This window comes from Terrapene carolina, unplaced genomic scaffold (assembly GCF_002925995.2).
Source record: "Terrapene carolina triunguis isolate 2854851 unplaced genomic scaffold, T_m_triunguis-2.0 Scaffold211, whole genome shotgun sequence".
NCBI lineage: Eukaryota > Metazoa > Chordata > Testudines > Emydidae > Terrapene > Terrapene triunguis.
This window is the reverse complement of record NW_020664562.1, coordinates 17,198,822-17,221,976: the sequence shown is the minus strand read 5'-3', so window position 1 is coordinate 17,221,976 and position 23,155 is coordinate 17,198,822. Positions and strand designations below refer to the sequence as shown.

Genomic DNA, 23,155 nt, shown 5'->3' with positions numbered 1-23,155 from the left:
AGAGACAGCACACTGGCAGATTGCCTGGTGGGACTTGGCTACCCCAGAAGGGAAAGACGCTATAGTGACATAGCTAGAGGGCTGAGTGGTGAAGAGCGAGAACCCTGAGTCCTAGAGAGCAAGAGGGACCATGGGGCAAGTGAGCAACAGAAGGGAGTGCTAGACCAGATGAGCTGATCCCCAGACCCAGCTACGAGGAGGCGCTACAGCGGTGACTGAACCCTGTTACAATATATCTTCCTTTATCTCCACTGCCTGCCTACGTAAAGGCCGCACATTAGTTATGGGCTTTGGGCCATATTCAGCATTCCTTACGCAGGTAAAATTATCACTGAAATCAACAGGAGTCTTCCCTGTGTCAGGAGACAGAAAGGAGTGCTGAATTGGTCCCATATTCAGTGAATCTACTGATTCCACCTCTACAGAAGACAGATGTGTTTGAGCATATTTGGTAATTCTATTTTTTTCTCCTGTGCCATTAACAAATCTGCTCTTGCTGTCTATTCTCTGTTGCTATGATCTCCTTTGATGCCCATTACTTCTTTCACAAACATCCTTTACTTTTTTGTTCTCAGACCACTCATTCAGTATGGCCTGGATAACTGATGTGTGCATTCATCCCAATCTCATGACAATAAAGCCCTTATACTATCCCATCATGTGTGCATATTAGCAAGCAGAGCATACTCTCATAATATTCTTGTGGCCGTTCATATGAAGGATGCTATATGAAGCTGAGTGCACTGTAACAAATAAGAAGGAAATTCTGGTTCAGTAAGTAAGCTTTTTGTATTTTCCACATTTGTGGAGGTGAATAAAGAGCTCTGCAGCAATGTCTGCTTAAGCAGCTGATGCATCCTAATTAGTGAAATGATAAATCAATTGTACTTGGAGCTAAAAAAGTAATTGTAAATAATTTAGATCAAAATAATATTTTTCATTAAAATTGACCATTTTATTTCTTTAGATTTCAGTGGGATTGTATTTCATAATGCAACATGCATAGAGTCCTTCTCCAATGTACAACATGTTTATAGAGATATCCTTCAAGTAAGGAAACCCAAACAATTCTTGTTTTGTTATATGGTTTTCTGTGTATTTTTGTCTCAATCACTCTTCTACTTTTCTAAATTGTTAGCTTTCAAGTTCTTAGTGGGCTGGCACTAATACTTTTTCTGCCTTCTTACAAGGCTCTCAGTGAGAGTGGCAAATATTATGTTGTTCCTCACATGTCTTCTTCAAAGCTGATAACAGAGTATTATGTTGCCTCACTATCTATTGTATACTTATGATCAGTTTGATGTTATTTAACGGGGAACAACCAGAAATAATCTCACCTTTACCACATGGAGAAAAAATTAAGCTGTCTGACATCTGCCCCCACTGAGTTTTAACGGATTTTTGCTTTCTATAAACAAAGTTAGGTACCAATAAAAAAATTGCCTCTCACTTTTTCCTGCAATTTTCGGTATAAAGCAATGGAACTAAGTATTAACTGACAACTTTTTTAAAGATCACAGTGAACTAAGCAGGTGTTCAACAGCCTGAAACAGTAGAACCAATGTACTTACAGTCTCACCCCGCTGTCCTGGGTGCCCCGGCAAGCCATCTTTCCCAGGTGGCCCCTGAAATTGCAAGCAAAATAAGTCAGAGGTTTCTCAGTCATCTCTAGCTCTGAAAAGAGTATACAATTAGCCCTAAAATCTCTATGATCTTTTCAGACTTTCAGGCCAGCCTTCAGAAAAGCTTTACTGCTTTGATAGCAACTTGATACAATTTTAATATTTTATTTTTCTGCTGACTCCTTAATTTATGTAAATTTGTCTGGATGGTGATTTTATGTGTGTATATGTGCATGCATGTTCAAAATGGATGTCTAACATTCCAAAATTCAAAGTCCCTACTTTCTGTCCTCTCATATCCTGTACTTCATCCCCGAGTTAATGAAAACCGTTTTAAAGATAAGATTCTGGTGAGTTGTGGCTATGGCACTGTTTAACATAGGGCAGCATCAGTAAGATTGCAAAATGAGTAAGCTAAATAAATTGTGATGAAAAAAAATCACAGACCTGATTCTGCCACCCTGACTCTCACTGAGCACAGCCAGACTCCAAGGGCAGCACCATTGGTCTAGACTGTGCTCCCAAGATCCAGGCACAAAGGGCATGAATTTTCTCTTCCTGCACAGGCATGGGTCAACTGACTTTGTGGCATCATTAGCACACCTCCTTCTCCTGGACCAGAGATGGGTTATGCATGTGGGGAGCAGAATCCCAGTGGGCCTGCAAAAATAATCTAGGAAAGCTAACATGGACTTAGACTGTTACTGCTACCTTCCTGACAAAACTCCTTCCACAGTTAGGGACCTGAGAGTAGCTGCAGCCATGGGAGTCCTTTGGAGCCATACTGCCAAGATTCTGTGGGGAGCGGGGTGGGAAAGGCTGGGACTTCCCAGTTGGTATGGGAGCATGTGACCTCTGTGTGGGTAATCTCATCCTCCTGTGGATCCTCTTGGATCAATGTCTCTTATTCCAGCAATAAGAAAATAGAAGTGGAACTCTACTTGACCTTCTGTGCCTCTCCCATGGGTTTTACCAATCTGGTTTATTCATTACAGTAGGACTACTCACAGGGAAAGGTACTACAGAACAGAAGTATGAGACCATGGCAAATTAGGTCCTACATTTTTGAAAGGCTATAAACTAATCCTGGTCAATCAGGAATACATGACTAAACCAAAATTGTATCCAGTTTGTGCAATGTACTCCATTTAGTAATCGTCTGCCAGTAACAGACCATATAGTTTTATATTAATTTGAGAATATTTTAGGCAGAAGGGAAAAGGGAGGAAGAGAGACCTCTAGTGGTGGCTAGTCATCTCTGTGGATGGAGGAAAGAAATCAACAGACACATCAATTTCACTCTACACCCATCCTCTTAATATGCACAGCATACTAAGGCTTATCAGGATTACTCTGTATAGTGAATATCACATACTCTCTAAAACATGTTGTTCAGACAAAGTCTGGTGCTACACTGACAACCAAGTACAACAGTAATATAGGAAATGAAATACACTACACTGAAACCAGTGTCCTCTGTATTAATCAGATTGCAGGATTATGATTTTGTTTTCCCATTATACTACTTTTCAACCTTTTTTTTTCTTGTTGTTCTATTATCAGTACTGCCCACTTTATATTTTGTTCTTTAAAATTGCTGAAAAAATTCAGTCCCCATTTTTACATTGGACCTTTATGGGCACCTGATAAAAATGCCATTAGGATTCTTAACCAGCTAATTCCAATAGAAGACTCTGGCATACCTATCATTCTAAACCAAAGATTCTTTTGATCTCAGAATATCAAAGCCTTTCCACAGATTTTTGGCTGTATGCTTGGATAACTTATTCAAAATAAATTCCATCAGGATCTGGAACAGAAAGTAACAGGGAGAGAGAAACTGTGTGTAAACTCAGTGTAGATATCTTTAGGATGAACTTTGAGGAGCTAATTATGGGAAGTGATTTCATGTAAATGAGTTTTCTCCACTTCACAGCAGTCCAGTTCATTTGTCTTGTGTGCATGCACTGGAATAGAGATTTTTTTAAGCCTTCCATCAAATGAGATATAAGGCTAGGTCTGTTGCAAAAGTCTTGGATCACTAACATTTCAAGGTACAATGCAGCTACCTAGCCAATGTTCCCATTATTTTTTATACAAATAAATAAAATTTAAGAAGGACTTAAATGACAGGCCAAAACAGCTCCAGAATGAGCTATGTGTCAGAAATCTGCATTTTTAAACAATATATGTATGAGGTGGATGGATTTACATGACAGATTTCAATGGCTAAAAGTATTCTTACTGATTAATCAATTTACACTGTGACATACCCTAAATATGTATTTATATATAACAGTATAGAAAGCCTCTAAATAATTATATGGTAACCCTTAGTGTGCCACATTTCTCATACATGATAGCTAAGATGTCTCTTCTTCCTTTCCTTTTAAAATACCCTACTTTTATAAGAATATTTACATCGGCAAAAGACAGGGAACTCAGTCCTCCCACCAGTGAATATCATACGGACTGCAACATTTACAAATAGAACAGACTCAGCCTTTACTTTGAATATCTGACTTCTTTGGTTTTATGTAACAGGCTTTATGGTACAGAAGCTTAGGGGAGGTTTTCCTGCTTGTAATCCTCATGCATTGAGGGACAGACTTGATTAATTATAATACAGCCCAACACCTCAGCTGCAAGCTCTAACACACTTGTTCATACATTGACTTCAAAAATTTTCTCTGCCAAATTTGCATAATTATTACATATACTTTAAAAAGATACTTACAGGAGGTCCCTTTGGTCCAGGGAATCCAACAGGTCCTTGAGGCCCTTGTGGTCCCTAATATGAAGATAAGCAAAAGGGTAAACTGTATTCCAGATGCTATAATGTTGGACTGAAGAGTTTGCTTCAGTTACGTAACACAAACTCCATGGATGGACATGTGGATAAAGTGAGCTACATATTGCATGTGAATACTGTTAGCAGTTCAAAGTCCCACTAGAACACCTGTGTGGAACATACAAAATTAGGGCCCACTAATTAATAAGAAACACTGATTATTTTTCTATGAAGTTCAGTTCCAATAAGAGATGTGCAATTGTTCTTAACCTAACTGCACTGCAGCTTTTTGTTACTCATATTGGCCAGTTCTCACACTCAGCAACGTATTGTCAAAATCTGTAGGTACTGTCGAAATTACTCCTGCTGAATGGGAAGTATCTTAATGTCTGTGTCTATCAAGAAAAAAATTCTTGCAAGAAAAAAACAAACAGAGGAGCCGTTTCCGAAAAGATTTTACTGTATGAGATTTTTTTGAAAGTTTTAAAGTAGTAAAATAAACAAGTAGCTCACATGATGGCTAGTTTTAGACGCTGTCATTGAAAATTAACCAAGACCTTGTCACTTTTACTGTAAGCATTTGCTGTTGATATGCTGAATGGGGCCTAGTATCAGATTATTTTAAGGCTCTGTCTGTGTTAGAGCACACACTATACAAAGAACTAAAAAAGGAGCATTCAGATCTTACTTTCTGTGGTCACACAGCAAAAATATGTACCCTAGTCATACAGTGCAAGACTTGTCCTGCTCTACCTGGTATATGATGTGTGGTTTTACTAAGACATCATGTGTCAAAATGTTAGAAATTTAAAGCAAAAGTCCTGAAAAGAAAGATAATTCATAAGGGATGGTGATTTTACGTTCTGCTCCTGTGATAAAGCCCTGGCTGTCTCAGAGTTCCTTAAACCTCATTCATTGCAGACTGGGACGTCAGGAAATGCAGGCTTTGAGCCAAATTATGGCTGTCTCTCTTGCAGTGGGAGAAGTGTTATGTACGCGTGAGGGAAAGGGTTGTTTGTTCAGTAGCAGGCAAGATTTGCCCCTAAGTGAATCTGAGTCCTATTTAAAACTTGATTATCATTTATTAGTGAATGAGGCTCAACCAAATGGTTAACCAGAAAATGTTCAAAATATACATTTTTTCTGAGATTTTATAGCACTATGCACATTTTCTAGAGCATTATCTATAAATTGTACCTGTAACTCCAACCCCCACCCCTAAGTATGCTCCATATGGTACATTCCTTGATTCAACTGTCTGCATCACACCCAGAAACAAAAAAGGTAAGGAGAGTTGCTTATAAACCAGAAACTCTTAACAAAAATAGGACAACATTTGAGGAAAAATATTAAAAGTGGCTGATCCACTGTCCAAAACATGAAACAAATTGGTCCCTCTCTGGAATACGGTTAGAAGAACAGAACTCAATGGTTTATTTATTGCTAGTAGCACTTTCTTGGCCATAAATCCATTTTCCCCTTTGATCCTCAAGCCACAAGGCTGTCTAATAAAAAGAAATTTGCATTTTTTTATTTCACAATATGAGTTGCAGATTTCAAGCCAGTAGGAGTATGTGAGAAGAATACTCTAGAATTCTAATATCACATTATTAAATGTACATTTCCTTGTGTCATTGTTTTTTAAAAGTTTTCTATGGAGGATAGATGTTTAATATTTACATGGCTAGCAGCTGGAATATTTCTAACCAGACAGAAATGGTCTTTTAAAATTCCTCTCTTTTTTGGCTAACAACTCTCCCCCCTGTCATATGCCTCATTTTAGAGCACATGGCCACAGTACACAAGGGCCACTCCCAGATTAACTGCTGGTTGAGCTCCTGTGACACAGCATACCTTTGAGCTAATCCATTCCTCTCCATTGATGCTTTTTCTGCTTCCCCTCAGATCTGCCCATTGTCTTCTACCTTCTTGCCCACTCCCTACAACACTGCCTCCTAACTCCACTCCCCTTGACTCAGCCTTCCAGCTCCTTCTAGCGCTCTGCTTTCCAGCTCTCTGCAGCCTGTCTCCAGGCTCTGTGATGTGGAGAGATCTACAGTTTAACCTGCTACTCCCACTCAACATTCCCTCCCCTCCTCCAATCAATCCTTCCCCTACCCCGGATTTCCACTTCATCTGTTCCACACCCCTAACTCCCACACACTTCCCACTTCACCCACCTCTTCCCTCTGCCTCTCAACTGTGGTTCATTCCCCACCTACCCCTGTTCCACTCAGCTCCCTACCTTTCACCTGACACCCAGCGGTTCCCTGCCTCTTCCATCACCACCATCTCCAGGTCCCCAACTGTCACTCCAAACCTCACCTCCTGCTCTGTATTACCCCTACTCCAGTTACCACCCTTCAGCTCCACCAGCAGCTCAGCTGGACTCTGGGGTGAGATTCTACTCCAGGGATTTTCAGTTAATGAAAAATCACAGGAAATCGATGAAAGGCTTATTAAATAGAACCTATATTTTACATGTAGCTGTAATGCATTTTTCTGCATATGTTGAATGGTTTTCCACCAGAAGTGCTGGCATACCTTTTGTGAGCAGAGATTTGACTTTTAACTTTCATAGAAATATACAGGCATGCACATTCCATTGTAGGAGGAGATGTTGATTAAAAGTTGACACATTCTGTTTGCAATTATATGGGAACGTTCACTATATTTGATTCAATGTTGGTTCCTGCAGACACTTAAGCTGTGAGAGCTTGAGATGTCTGTAAAACAGATTCTAAACAAAACACACTTCTACCGTCTCCTAATACTATTTCTATCATACATCCTTGGTCTCCAATCTTTAACTTTGCAGGTGTTGTTGGCCATTACTGCTTTTCAGACTTCTCACATGTTCCCAGCAAAGTTTGTTTGTTGTTGCTGTGCATCTGTTAGTGCATTCAGGTATCAATCCTGAACATGGAAATGTGGCAGATGATGTGGCTTATCATAACATGGGACAACACTAGGTTGCGTAAGAAACTACAGCTTGAGCACACTGGAATCAAACATTCTTGAGGTCAAAAGGGAAAAGTAATCTCAATTGGGAACTCAGTTGTTGGTTTTGTTTTGTTTTGTTTTTTTAAAGGATACCATCCATGTGCTCTATATGGCTGTGTAAAAATAAGCCACAAATATGTTTGTGTGAAAATTGGGATGAAACAAAATGCAGTCATCCAAACTTTAGCTTCTCCAAGTAACCCAGTCAAAGGGCAGATTTACTTATCTGTAGGAGTTAAATTGCTTGTTCTGTGATTACAAATCAATTTTATAATTTTTCTATGTGCTACTGCATAGTATACAGACTCTGTTTGAGTGTGTATTGATTCAAATTTAATATCATGCAGTGGATTCTATTTTACCCAGCAGTAGGAGTTCTCAAGCATGTAATTAGGTGATTAGGACAAAAGAATCAGTTCCTGTCAATTTATTAGCTTTTAGAGGCATTGAGTACTTTTAAAAACCCATATACTAACAGCAACTCTGCTGAACGGGACATTTTTATTAACAGTGAGAATCTCATAAAGCTCAGAAATGTAATTTGGTTTGTTTGAATATGCACCCAAAAATCTGGATGGTGATCCCAACCTCATCCCAATGATCCCAATCTCTTAGGTATGCAAAACTGGGTGTCTGAGAGGAAAAACAAGCTTTCAAGGATTCCTGCTTCTAGCTGGGCAGGAAGGACAGCAGTGTAAGAAAGTCCACCCTTGAGGTACAGTATGACAGTGCAATTGCTTCACATCCTAGCCAGAGAAGTTCAAAGACATGAGAAAGTGGGGAGAGAGGAGAAAGAGGAAAGAAAGAGATGCAGGAAATAAAGTGAGGAGGAAAAGCTATTCCAGACCTACCCTTTCACCTGGTGGGCCAGGAGGGCCATCACTGCCTGCAGTGCCCTAGAAAATAAGAACAATTTGTTCAAAGGTGAAGCCTGATTTTCTTTGAGAAACAGTTTTGCAGCAAATTGCATCTGACAATTACCTTAGGGCCTGGTTTTCCCGTGGGACCTCGTGGGCCTCTTGATCCCCGTGGACCCTATTGATTTGAGATACAGATACAAATGATGATAGTCATACAGGACAGTGTGTCAGAGTCAGCCATGCATTTTTACAGTAGGTGTTAAACATCACAGAGGTGGCAATCACTAAGGGAATGCAAGTAATGGTTTTAAACAAACAAAAGGAAGTACATACCGTTGGTCCTCGCTGTCCCCTGGGACCTGGTTTGCCATGTAAACCCTGCCAATGAAAATTCAAATCAATCATCTTAGCATGTGGCATTTGACTGTGAATGAAAGTTTTGCTGTTGATATGAGGCAGTGTGCAGCTCTCCTAGGACTAAATGCTCTTTTTCCTCCTTTCTGCTGTGCATTTTAATTTAAATAAACAGGTTTTTGCTAAAATTGACCATCTTGCTGAAATCACTGTGCATGTAGCTTTATTCATTGGCTTCTACGTTAGGGCTAGATTCTGCCCTTGGCACCAGAGCATGTTAATGTTGCTGCATGGCCCATTCACAGCCACTGGAGTCCCTGAGAGGAATTCTGAATAAGCCAGAATTTCTCCTTGGAGCTCCCTGGCAGCAGGCCCACTGCACCATACTGGGAGATGGTACATCACACTCCCTCTGGACAGCTCCACTGGCTAAGAAGGGAAATAGCACTGGCAATGATCTTTTTGTAGGAAGGAACAGGGACCATACTGCATAGTCCTTGTACAGAGCCAGCATTTCGGCCCTTAAAATATGTAGCTCCAATATATCTTTCATACGGAGAATCTATAGACCCCTTTCATGAGGTAGACTTTACGCTGGGATTGTAATGGATTCTAATGTGAAGAAGCTTTTAATTCAAGGAGCCATATTCTCCTGATAGAAAAAAGAAACACTGTGACTTTTACTTGTTAAAATCTAACCAGTGGAAATGGGATCTTCATATGAAGTTCTCATTTTAAAAGAATTACATGCATATTCTCACTGTTTTGTCATCATACAAGAGAATACTATTTTAGTACTAGAATACTACTCAGGTTGTAAGCTCTTTGGGTATGTCTACACAGCAAAGAAAAAACCCATGTCTGGTCCATGCCACCTGACTCAGGCTCGCGGGACTTGGGTTACGGGGTTGTTTCACTACTTTGTAGACTTCCGGGCTTGGGCTGGAGCCTAGGATCTGGGACCCTGTGAGGTAGGAGGGTCCTAGAGCCCAGGCTTCAGCCCATGACCGGAAGTCTACACAGCAGTGAAACAGCCCTGCAGCCTGAGCCTCACAAGCCCAAGTTAGCTGGCACAGGCCAGACGTGGGTGTCTAGTTGCTGTGTAGACCCACTCTTGGAGGGAGGGACTGTCTTTTCATTGTGTTTTACCACAATGAATTCCTGATCCATGGTTAGGTCTTTAGACTATACTACTATTGCTACTACCTGTCACAGATAAAAGCCAGTTATGCTGGCCCAATTCAGAAGTCCATGGTTAAATGCCTGGCTGAATTGAGGCTTTTTTTTACATCTAATAACTTTATATTTTCATATTAAAAGTGTGTTCTTGTGCATGTTACAGGTTCAGGTTTCCTAATTTAGCCTCCTGATTGATGGTTCAGAACAATGTTTTTTAATACTGCTTTATCCAAAAAATAGGGTCTGAATGTGTTTTTTTCTTTTTTTTTAAACATTCCTTGTTGGTCACAGTAAAAAAAGAACTGCCTTCAGCTCAGCTAAAACCCAGGGCCGACCGGGGGGGGGGAGGGGGAGAGAGGGAGCCGATACAAATTACCGGGGCCCGGCTTCCCCCCATCTTGTCGGCCCTGTTTAGCCGGTCCACCCTTGCTGAAGGGCCCGAAAAAAAAATTTCACCAGGGCCCGAACCCGCTCTTGGTGGCCCTGCTAAAACCATTCTTAAGAAAAAAAGCAAACTGAAAATGTAGTTGTTTCTCAAAATTTTCATATTTAAAGTGGTGAATCTGTGCTTTTGATTCCTTGCTGCTAAATAAAATTGATTGGTAGGCACAGTAATGATATTCTTTACTTCAATCTGACTTAACGTCTCACTGAGTTGTCATCTACGAGTTCCAAGTCATCCTTTCACTTCTGATAATGTTATCAGCTTTCTAACAACACGATCAGCCACATCTAGTTGAGCTTTACAGGCAGCAGTGCAGTGACCTTCTTCTTACCCCCCCCTTTTCTTTCATTATAGTTGGAGATGCTGCATATTAGCTTCTCCCCATGTGCTTCAAAAAATGAAACAGCAAAATCTGACATTTTACTTCCACTTGATAAGTATATGTTCTTCATCCTGCTTGCGATAGTCTGATGAATCAGAATGCATAAAAAATCCAAGTTAAATTGCATGGTATCTAGATAATTCACAAGATAGGAAAATAGTTCTTGCCAGTGGTCTACCTAGTCCACTTTCAGTCCATCTTTCAGAAGATGAAAAACACTCCCTAATAGACAATTGAATAAGCTACCTGGTGAGAGAACTTCTATCTATCCCAGATACTGAGTGGTTATGTTAATGCCCTGAAGCATGAGGATTTATGTCTCATGTAGTTTGATCCTATTTTATGTAACTGCGGATGTTCAGTCTTATCCAGATAAAGGCCCAGTGCTATAATATCTCAATGTTCTCTTGAAGCTTCTTGTCTTTACATATTTTAGCAGAGAGGTCCACAGGCTAATTAAGCATTGTGGGTTTTTTTAAAAGTATATCATACCCTTGCACCTTTCTCTCCATTGGCACCTGGGAATCCTGGGAAACCAGTGGAGCCCTGTATGAGAAATGAATGCAAATATCATCAAATATCTGTCACACCACCACAATACATCCAGTACTTAATCTAGAATTAAAAGCATATCACCAGATTGATGCAAAATGTACATTACAACTAGATCAATGGAAATAGTTTTTAAAGATGTCAGCTCTGGTGAATATCTAAAAATTAACTTACCATAATGCCTCAAGTCCTGAATGCATTAAAAACATCAACATAAGTAATAACATTATTTTTCATTAACATCAATAAGAAAGTGTTTGACAAATCTTTTCCAATTTTAGTTAACAGTGAGAAAGAAAAGTTCATTAACCATCACTAGAAATGATTTTATTAGATCATGACCAATGAAATAAATCTTGGGAACTTGCCTCTGCTGAATCAGAGTGGCAGAACTAAAATCATTTTCTTAATGCAGTATCAGTGCCGCACAAGAGCATTCTTGTAGGCCTTATTGTTCTTTGCTCAGCTATTTAAGAGGGCTGATTTGCACTTTTGTTTTCAAGTGGCTGTTACTGTGTGTTCACATTCACATTTCACAGACACATTATGACTAACATTAAAAACTCCAGTTCTATTCAAGTTAGGTAACTCAATAGAAAGCATCTGTTTTAGCAGAACTCCTCTTTACAGAGATCTGTAAACGCAGCACTGACGGTCTAAGTGTGGTTGTGCAGTGGGATTGCATAAAGCCCAGAGCATAACTTGGGCTGAGTTTCAGGAAAGAGTCTTGAATCTGGGATGATACTGCTTGCTAAACCCTACCTACACCTTTTCCCCATCTCCCCTGACAAAGTCCACCATGCCTTCTGACTTCAATAGCAGTTGTATATATGTATTTATTTGAAGAATAGGTCCTACTATTTATTATGGACACCTTCTCTCTCATATATTTTCAGACACCCACGTCTATATTAAAATATATATAATACCCTAACAAGCTCTCAGATTAGCTTTAATACTGGAGGGTCTCTGCCAGGATTAGACAGTGTGCAGTTAGCAAAAAGCCCTGAGTTTCCTAGTCAGAAGAAATACTTTTGATGAGATAACCACTAATGCTTTTCACTTACATGGAGACCATACCTTTACCAACCCTGATCAGCAGGGATATTCTTCAAGGGAACAAGAGCTCCTCAAAAGAGCTTCTTGCTAAGTGATGCCCCTCTCTCATCTTTCAAATGAAAATGATACTTATGTTCCAGTGTTATGATCAACATTGACAAAGTTGGTCGCTTTATTCATAAAAAGGTGGCCATTGGACAATCACATGCAGTTACTCTATGGAATGGTGTACACATAACAAATTTGGAGGTTATACGCTGTTGTGGTGCATGAAATTTAGGCAAGCAAATGGATACTCACAGTAATTAACCATTAACCCTGTCCCTAGGAAGCGTTCACTGTGAAGGAAGAACCTAATATTCTACGGTTTACAGAGAGAACTTAGAAAATGTGGTGACCATCAGGAAAATATTTGTTAAACTTAGCTAATGAGCTACAAATGTCACCATTCCCTCCACCACAACAAAATGGTTACAAGGAGAACTGACATGATTCAACAAATACAGCTGTTTCCAGGATCTATTCCTTTCTCTCCCTGCCCCCCCATGTAATCCTTTACCCTTTCTACTTCTGTCATACCATTCTGAAGGATAGTGCTGGCTTGTCAGTTGCCTGTGCACTGATTTGCTAGGGGGGTGACCTGGGGTTAAAAAAGACCATTGACTTGACACAACTTACTTTCAAGTTATGGGAGATGAAAAATCACAGGCATGTTTGGTTTGGCCTGTCAATAGGGTAGTACTGGCCATATTCTGCTCAGTTCCCTGCTGCGAGAGCTCATCCATCTTTGTATGCACAACATGTTAGTGTGTTTTTTATTATTGGTTTAGCAACAGGTAAACAGCTAGTTAAACTGTAAATGGCCAGAGTGTAAGAAAGAACTGCTCCATTCTCTTTGTAGCATCAACTAATATTATTTTCTCTATTTTTGTTTTTAAGTTCTTCATGGTTTCCTATTAATATACTTTATTTATGACAAGGTATTCCATTTATCCACTAACTAAGTTGTCTTTGGGGGGTCAGACAACCCCAGTGCTGATGGTTTTAGTGAACAGAGAAAGGAATTTCTTGTTTGAATTGTTTTCACTGGTTGTGATTCAGTGTATAAAACCTGAAGAAAGTCTAATTTTGTATGAGGCCACAACTGTGCCCTTAAAAATGTGTGTTATCGTACAAGAGAGAAAAACTGTTCAGACATTAGTATGAAAGGCTTAGAATACTGTATATATTAAATATTTATAGCTAAGTACTGAAGTATTCCTGCAATCAAGCTGATGAGTACTAACTTTAAGAAAAATATAGTGAAATTATCTTATAATGGTACCTGTGCCTAAAAACTGCACACAGAAGCAAATTCATGCAAGGCAAATAAGTGGTAGAAAAAAATCACCTTGAACCATCTACTGACTATTGGGACAGGACTTCTTATTTCCTTTAGACAACCATTATAGATTATATGCACCTTTGATTCCATCATCCTTTTTAATGTTGATTTCAACAGGACTATGGGTAGAAAAACATGCTACCCAACATGCGTGAGGGTGGCCAAAGAACAGGCCCTGAGTGACTTGATGCATTGTAGCAGTCAATACCCTTTCTAATCTGGTTGCCTAAACTTCATGGAATAGCCAACAGTGAGTATAATTTGAATTAATTTCAGTTTTAACTTAACTTAATTCAATTTAACTAAATTCCCAGTGACATCTATATTGGAAAATATCCACCAATTTTCTTTGAAGTGTACTTGTTTTTTGTTCTTAATACTGAATAATGTAAAACCTCTTTGATCTTAGACATTTCAAAAGAGAACAAAAAGGAAGACTGAAATCTCAGACATTTAGGTTAAAAGGCAGAAGCAAGAAAGGATCTCTTTATCAAGAGTATTCACCTTGAGAAACACTTTCCTTAGACTCCTAGGGTCTATTTTATTAACACGGAATATTCAGTGAATAAATACTCTTACGAGAGTTTACTTAGCAGAAATATAGGGCCAAATTGTAGGCTACAGGCATAAAAAATACTTCAGTTAGTTATCCAGAAAGCGTTTATCTCTGTCAAAAAAATCACTAGTTCAAATTTGGAAGTAAGAACAGATCCTAGAATTTAGACTAGAGCAGCGGTTTTCAAACTATGGGGTGGACCTCCCAAGGGAGGCGTGGGAATGTGTCAAGGGAGGCCCGAGCTGTGTGCTTTTTTTTTACGAGCTCTGGCTGCCAATCCCAGGTGGCTGAGGCTCATATAGAAGGACCATGGATGGCAGTATATGTACTTGTGTGTGGAGGGGGAGGGGGGGGGTAGACTACTACAGACACAAAGAAGGGGAGCTGATCAAATAAGTTTGAGAACCACTGGCCTACAGGAAAGCTCAATATTTTACTGAAATTACATTGAGTCCTGCTAAAGGGGTAAGAGCTTTTCATTTATTGTACTATGCATTCCCAGCTGGTCTCATCTTTGACATACCTCTGAAGGTATGATGTAGAGGGGGACTTCCACAGACAACAGGAAATGTCCCTGACATTTTTAGCGTTCCCATTCCTGCCTAGTCTGAAAATGATTTTAATAGGTCTTTCTAACGTTTGCTTAGTCTACACTGAGCCATTTCTCAAAGATATGTTAAACTGATCCTTTTAAAATGTAATTTACCATTGTTAAATCTTTATAAATAATTTAGAAACAGAACCAGCTAACACAGATATTTTCTAATGACGACAGAGTCCAAATGAGGGAGGGACAACTGCAAAAAAAAGAAACAAACAAAACAGGGAATTGTGGACAGAAGGTAGGGGATTAACCCAGGAGAAAGAACAAAGCTAAGCATTCTGGTTATATGAATGTCAAGCAACAGACATCAGTCCCTCTTAACAGAAGCAAAGGAAAAATATGGAGAAAACTGTGAAAGACAATATTGTAAGAGTCCAACTCCTATCTTTCATGGTCACACACTTGGAAGTGTGTTGGAGATATTAGATGGCTCTTTCTGTAGCTAGTGAAAGATGGCAGAACCATGGCAGTGAGAGTCTAAGGACTATATCTGGGTCCTCAGACCATATTGCAAATTCCCATGAACATCAGCGTGAGTTCTGGGGGCAATATATGGCTTTTAGTCTTAAAGAAGCAGGAGTATCAGCAGTTGGCTCTTTTTCAACAGTCCATGATGTTTGTAATAGTATATTGCTGGCACAGATATAATGCAAGTAATATTGGTAGGGGCTTAAAAGTTGTATGGTTGAGGGAAGGGGAAAATAGGTCTATAACAGTTGTTCATTATGGACCACTAACACATTTTTTAACATAAATTAAAATTTTATGGTCAGAAAAGACAGAATGAGAAACAACTTGGGGTTTGGATGCTCGTGTCCTCCTTCCTTAAATATATGACTAACAGAACAGCTGCCGTTGTGGTTAATTTGTCCACAGCATATCCACTCTTGAGTGCCATAAATAAAACTAACTCATTTACCTTTGGACCTTGTCTTCCTGGATATCCTGGCAGTCCTGGAACCCCAAGTTTACCCTGAAATTTTAAAAAATATATATTGTTTCTAGTAGTTCTTAGTTGTTTAGTCATAACTTTATATAGATTTTTTTTCCTTCCATAACAAATACAAACAAATATTTTATTAAATTTTTCTTCACACTTCACCTATTTCCCTCCTGAGAACAGGTCGATTGGCTTTGTTTCCAAAACCTCAGTTCCAAGAATAAAATCCTAATCTTGTTGAAATGGATGATGTTTTGCCGTTGACTTCAATGAACCCAAGATTTCACCCAAACACTCTTCCAACACTGTAATGAAGTGACGGTGGCAACAAAACATTAACACACCCTTTAACACAAAAGGCAATTACCATAACAGGCCAATTAGTGCTCTTAATGTTTCACCATATCATGCCTAATGTGTTTTCTTTATCTATAATCTCCATGAAAGCCAATGGATATTTGAAGATCAAGCTCTACAGGTTGTCTTGAAGAGTTCTAAACTATCTCAGAAAACATCATTGAAAATCAACCCCCAAGAATAATCCAATATCACATAATATGTGGTGTGTTTTGAGAAAGATGGCTCTCTTCCCAGTATCAGACAGGAAAATAGGCTGAGTAGATTGATGCTATTGATGTTACTAATTCTACTGCCTGAAGGTGGAAGGAGGAACATTGCTGTGTCCAGATTTTGTAGTGTAGGTCCCATTCCATAGTCTTAGGTGATAAAACAAAGAATGTGTGCTAATTTGTCATTTTCAAAAATAAGGAATAGTTGTTTTGGTCTCTAAGGACCAGAGCCACTAGAGAAGAATATGAGTATTGTAAACACTCTTCCAGTATTCCAGGCCATCACAATTTTGAAGTGTGGTCTCTACAGAAAAGATGTGAGAATGGAACATAATCTTGTACTCCAGCAATAATCTGGGATGCTAGAAAAAAGATATGGGGGAGCTCCTGCCTGGAAAGTGGCATTTGACAAAATAAATGCGTGTTCTTAAAAAAATAAAGCAGATGAATAAAGATGCAGAATATAACTCATGTTAGTGAAAGCTTGTTTGTGCCTGGCAGGAGATATTTTTAAAGAAGAATTCAGCCGTTTATAAAGATAACCACACTGACAGTTATATTTCACATCAAAACCAGTTGAATGCATTAGAACTACTTAAGGTAGCATCCCCTAAAAGAAAAGTTTCACAGCGTAACATTGCATCACACCCTGATAAATTCAGTGGGAGTCTTGCTCCCGATTTCAATGGGAGCCAGAACCAAGCTGACTATTTGGAGTCTTTTTGGTGACGAGATCCTTGCTGCCCATTTGCTCTTTCTTCAGGATGCTCAGCGCTGGCATTATTATTTAAGCAAATTGAGCCCCTTCCTCCTTGGGTGTGGAGGGTTCCCTGGAAGCAGGGCCACATGAAAGTGGGGAACACAGAAGGACCAAAGTGGTCTTCAGGATGTTGGGGAGTTGGACTGGGTTCGGCACCTTCTGCATAGTGGGGACCTCCCAGTGAGTGGCAGAGGACAGGGCATGGATTGCTGCTGTTACATGGATCTTCCTTTTTTCCCACCCTCATGTTGGTGTGGGAAGATGTTAGGGTCACAGAGACTATTCCAACCATTAGACTGCAGATGCCTTCACAGTGCAATTCTGCAGCCACCCCATGTCATGGAGAGCAGTGAGCACTCTTCCCCAATCCATCACATATTGGCCCAGCATCCAGGCTGGACATTTGACTCAGGATATGGAATATAAGGAGTTAATATCCATACAAATGGGAATAATCTGGATCAAATATATTTCAGAGGCTCATCTAAACTAAGACAACAGTGATGCTAACTCTTATAATTCTGTCACAAGTCTCCTGGTATTTGGTATTTTTCTTAAAGCTCCAGCTCCTGAAATCAAGAGGATTATGGGAAAATCTCAGCTTTCAATTGGGGGGGGGCGAGTAACTCGCTAGACTTTGTGGAATAAAGGTGGGGAAAAAATGAATCCTTAAGGCTCAAAAACCAGAATACAAATTAACAGAACTCTAAATTTGTTATATTTTAAAATCTTATGAGTTTTTACCCTATCTCATGATTTTTTACTCATATTTTGAATGTTTGGAGTTGGCTATAGTGAAAATCTCTTTAAATGGTACATTCATTTGTAAATCTCATGACAACAATACACTTTCCTATGAGAATCCTAATATTTTCATGTTTTTGCAAGGTCAGATATGGTGTAGGAATAGCCTTTTTCATGGTATTTCAGTACTCTCAGTCCTGGCTGAAAACAGAAAATGCAGCATTCAGAAATTCTATGAAAGAAGCTAACTAAAGAATCAGTTATGGTTTGGGGAAAAGTTCCTATCAATTCTTGTTTTAATAGAAATTGTTCACTGATCCAGTTACAATTGAATACAAAGTGATATCCCAATCTGAATTGTGCTTCCATTCATCCAGGATAATAGTTCTAGCCTTCTTTTGTTATATGTTATTTGATTCATGACCTTGTTATCAGCTGGCAGGGTATTTTGCAATATTTTGGGGAACATTAATTCATAAATAGCTCCCAGTAGTTAAATAAGACTGAAAATAATTCTTCTTGGAATGAGTCAACTGACTTTTAAGTTAAGTTATTTGATGACAGCTTATGAATGGTTCCAGTATCAAATCATAAATATAACTTTTCCTGAACTTCTAGCATGCCATGTAAATAAATCATTATGAACAGTAATGTTATGTTTATGACAAGAAGCAACTTATAATGAAAGAGGATTTCTTTCTATCTCTACTATCGCTAAAATATGTTCCTTCCTTTTTAGTTCCTTCTGCTGAAACTCTAGTCCATGATTCTGGTAATCTCTCTTAACATTGAGTATCTATATTGTCCTTTATATGTTTAAATACTGTATAGACTTTAAGTATTTTTATTAGATCTTTTGTCCTAAAAGATTAAGAGGAACTGATCACAGAAATGAAATGTAATGATAACTTAGATACAAGTGATCATGACATGATCACATTTATAACGTGCAAGCAAATAAAGTCCAGATCTCTCTCTCTCTCACACACACACACACATATACACACACACACACACACTACTTTAATAGGGCCAATTATGAGCCAGATCAGCTGTGAGGAGGAATTTAATCAGATAAATTGAATGATAAATTGTAATAATTTAAGAACACCTTACTATTTGCCCCCCAAAAAGCCTCAGTCCGATACCTTAGGAAGAAGGCTTTGATGGTTTAAAAAAACTAACCAGGTTCAGAGGGCAAGTGAAGAGAGCTATAAAAATAATAACAAATGGAAGAAAGTGGAAGCTTATATTAATAAATGTAAATCAGAAGTTAAGAATTGTAGAAAATTGGTAAGGGAAAGCAAAGAAACACAAGGAGAAATCTATGGGCAGCAGAATTAAGGTAAATAAGGAGGTTTTTTTTTTTTTAATATATTCGGAACAAAAAGAATCCTGACAATGGTATAGGTCCATTACTGAATGGAAATGGTAGAATTATCAACAATAATGCAGAAAAAAACCCAGAAGTGTTCAATAAATATTTCTGTTTTATACCTGGATCAAAAACAGATGAAATAGTCTCATCATATGGTGATTATAACACTCTTTCTATTCCAAAAGTATCTCTGGAGGATGCTAAACAGCAGTTATTAAAGCTAGACATTTTTAAATCAGCAGGTCCAAGTAACTTGCATTAAGAGTTGTAAAAGAGCTGGCTGAGGAACTTGCTTGACCATTACTGTTGATTTTCAATAAGTCTTGGAGCAATGGGAAAGTTCCAGAAGAAAGCAAATGTCGTGCCAACTTTTTAAAAAGGGTAAATGGGATGATGTGGGTAATTATAGTATCAATACTAGGAAAGATAATGGAACAGATGATACAGGATTGATTAGTAAAGAATTAAAGGAGGATAAGGTAATTAACATAAGTCAAAATGGGTTTATAGAAAATAGATCCTATCAAACTAACTTCAGTTTTTTTATGAGATTACAAGTTTGGTTGATAAAAGTAATAGTTATTATAATATACTTAGACTTCTGTAAATTGTTTGACTTGGTACCATACAACATTCTGATTAAAAAAATAGAACAATATAAAATTAATATGACACACATTAAATGGATTAAAAATTGGCTAAGTGATAGGTTTCAAAATGTAATTATAAATGGGTAATGGCCATCAAGCTGGTGAGTTTCCAGCAGACTCCCGAAGGGATCAGTTCTTGTCCCTATGCTATTTAATACTTTTATCAATGATCTGGAAAAAAAACATAAAACCATCACTGATAAAGTATGCAGATGACACAAAAGTGGGAGAATAGTAAATAATGAATATGACAAGTCACTGATTCAGAACTATCTGGATCACTTGGTAAACTGGGAGCAAGCAAACAAAATGCATTTTAATATAGATAAATATAAACATCTAGGAACAAAGAACATAGGCCATACTTACAAGATTGGGGGGGGGCTCTATCCTGGGAAGCAGTGATGCTGAAAAAGATTTGGGCGTCATGATGGATAAACATGAGCTCCTAATGTAATCCTGTGGCCAAAAGAGCTAATGTGATCCTGGGATGCATAAACAGGGGAATCACAAGTAGGAGTAGAGAGGTTATTTTACCTCTGTATTGGCAACTGCTGCTGAAATACTGAGTCCAGTTTTGGGGCCCACAATTCAAGAAGGATGTTAGTAAATTGGAGTGGGTTCAAAGAACAACCATGGGAATGATTAAAGGATTAGAAAATGTGTTATAGTGATAGATGCAAAGAGCTCAATCTATTTATCTTAAGAAAGAGAAGATTAAGGGACTTGATTACAGTCTATAACTATCTACATGGGGAACAAATATTTAATAATGGACCCTTCAATCTCGCAGAAGGCGGCGTAACATGATCCAAAGGCTGGAAGTTGAAGCTAGATAAATTCAGACTGGAAATAAGGCATACATTTTCAACCATGAGGGTAATTAACCATTGAAACAATTTACCAAGGGTTATGGTGGGTTCTGCATCTCTGACAATTTTTAAGATTGGATGTTTTTCTAAAAGATAAATTCTAAGAATTATTTTGGGGAAGTTCTATGGACAATGTTATAGAGGAAGAACAGATTAGATGATCTCAAAGGGCACTATGAATCTAATCGTCACATCAGACCCATGAGGTTCCAAGGTTAAGTCCCATTACTTCCATTTTAAAGATAGAGAAACTGATACGGAAAGGTGATATGACTTTCTTAAGGCCATACTGAGGTAAAGCCAGAATTAAAATTAGTGTGGGTCAGAAAAACTTTGATGAAACAATTTTCCATCAGAAAATGCAGTTCTGTCAACTGAAACACGTCACACAATTGTGCTGATTTTGTCAAAATTTCATTTTCAGAAAAAAAGTTGTGTGTGGGGGGATAAGTTCTAACAATGTTGAAATGACCCATTTTGATATTTTTTGAACAAAACATTTAGATGTTTGTTTTTGAAAGGGCTTTTCATTTTGATATTGTGTGTGTGTGTGTTATGTATATGTATGTGTATATGTATGTATGTGAATGTGTATATATATATATATAAAGTTAGAATCAAAACAAAACATTTTGATTTTGTCAAAATGAAACACACAACCAATTGGACAGGAAATGAATGAAATGAGATTTTTCTTTTGTGGAGAATTCTGAAATTTTGGGAGTTTGTTCCAATTCAGAATGAAGTCAATGTTTTAAATCTTACAATCCTCTGTGAAACAATTTCTTTGCTCCACACAGCTCTAATTAAAACACTGCACCTCCTGATTCCATCCTATATTCTCATCCCCCTACTTCTCTTCTACCACAAGCTCCCTCATTTTTGATCTCCTATGTGTTACCTCTCTCCTGGCCCAGGCTACCCAAAACACTGCACTGAAATGCCACTCTGACCTTTTACATACCATGCCTTCAATTCCCTTTTCCAGTGTCCTCTCTCTTTCTATATCAGGTTCAAGATCATTATTCTCATTTTCAAGATTCTACATCATATGCCCTCCATACATCTCAGTCTTTGTTTTTCACTATGTTCTAATGCCCCACACTTTGTTCAGTTTTCCTTCTTAATAGCACCTTTCTCTCCTTCTGCCACTCCTGATTTTGTGTTTTTTGTCATGATACTCCTTATACTTAAAACAACTTATGTCTTCCCATTCACCATACAATTTCTGCTCCTTCAGATCTTCTGTGTAGCCTTTCAATGCCAAACTACTTTCCAGCACTGTCTCCATCCATTCTGGTGTCAAATTTTCTTTGTATTATATTTGTCTTTGTTAGATTAGACTGTAAACTCCTCAGGACAGGGCTTAGCTGTCTCATGTGCCAGGAAGTGTTATGCATTTCTATGTATAGCTACAAAATAATAATTTCCATTATTTGTGTAGTGTCTGAGATCACTCTAGTGGCTGCCCTCAGCAGCCATAATAACCTACCACTATCTGATAGCTAAAGGAGCTACTTTCAGCAGTACCAGCCTTTGGAGCTGAAAATCCTGGTTTGATCTCCATTATGAGACAATGTTTCTTTACATTAGCTGTTGGTTACTAACCTTTTCACCAGCCTGCCCAGCACCACCTGGGTCCCCTGTTGGACCTGCTCGACCTTTTGGACCTTCAGGGCCATCTTCTCCTCGTGGACCCAGTGGACCAACTTCACCCTAAAATTCAATATGCTATAAATACAGATCCACTGCCTATGCTCATACCAATACACTGTTTGCAATAGCAGGACATCTTAAGATTTATTTTATAAAACAAACAATTACTTGAAAACTAATGTAAATGAAGATTAGGAAAAAATATTAGTGCTTTTGTGCTAGTAACAGAATTCATGTTGTGGGGGTTGTGCAGGGGTTGTGCATGGAGTTACTTAAACCCAGGCTATGGGTGTGTATTAACACCACTTTTGGAGGATCGGTGTGGCCCCCTGTGAAATATGGTTACACCTTTTCCCCTGCACCAGCCAGAATCTGGCCCTGAAGGATTAATCTAGTACATTATACATGGAATGGAATTAGTGTGAAAATATGGATGCCTGGATAACTAAGTAGTCTGTTGGTAATGTTAGCTTAAAACCATGAAGTCTGAGGCCAGAAGCTCAGCTGGTGTAAACTAGTGAGCTCCACTGCAGTCAATAGAGTTATGCTGATTCCCACCATGTGAGGATCTGGCCCCAAATCTACATGTGTGCACTGTTTTTTAAAATTTAATTATAAATAAGTTTAAAGTGATATTCACAGGCTAACAGCTATAATTTCTAAGTACTATATTTTCCTATATAAATACTTACTCTGTCACCTTTAAGACCCATGTCACCTTTAAATCCTGGGAAACCATCTTCACCCTAAAGAAAGCACAACATATAGAAAAATATGTTCATTAAAAGAGAGACT

The 23,155-nt window shown here is 38.5% G+C and overlaps 1 protein-coding gene across 2 annotated transcripts in view; it reads right to left on the bottom strand.

Moving 5' to 3' along the window:
- LOC113407478 (collagen alpha-1(XI) chain-like) overlaps positions 1–23,155 on the bottom strand; it is a 223,550-nt gene that overhangs the window by 81,607 nt on the left and 118,788 nt on the right. For both annotated transcript variants that reach the window (XM_029912430.1, XM_029912431.1), the window contains 9 exons: positions 23,053–23,106; positions 22,313–22,420; positions 15,711–15,764; positions 11,129–11,182; positions 8,610–8,654; positions 8,398–8,451; positions 8,268–8,312; positions 4,360–4,413; positions 1,572–1,625 (listed from right to left, as the gene is read on the bottom strand). In XM_029912430.1, the coding sequence (XP_029768290.1) occupies positions 1,572–1,625; positions 4,360–4,413; positions 8,268–8,312; positions 8,398–8,451; positions 8,610–8,654; positions 11,129–11,182; positions 15,711–15,764; positions 22,313–22,420; positions 23,053–23,106 (522 nt within the window). The remainder of the gene's footprint in view (positions 1–1,571; positions 1,626–4,359; positions 4,414–8,267; positions 8,313–8,397; positions 8,452–8,609; positions 8,655–11,128; positions 11,183–15,710; positions 15,765–22,312; positions 22,421–23,052; positions 23,107–23,155) is intronic.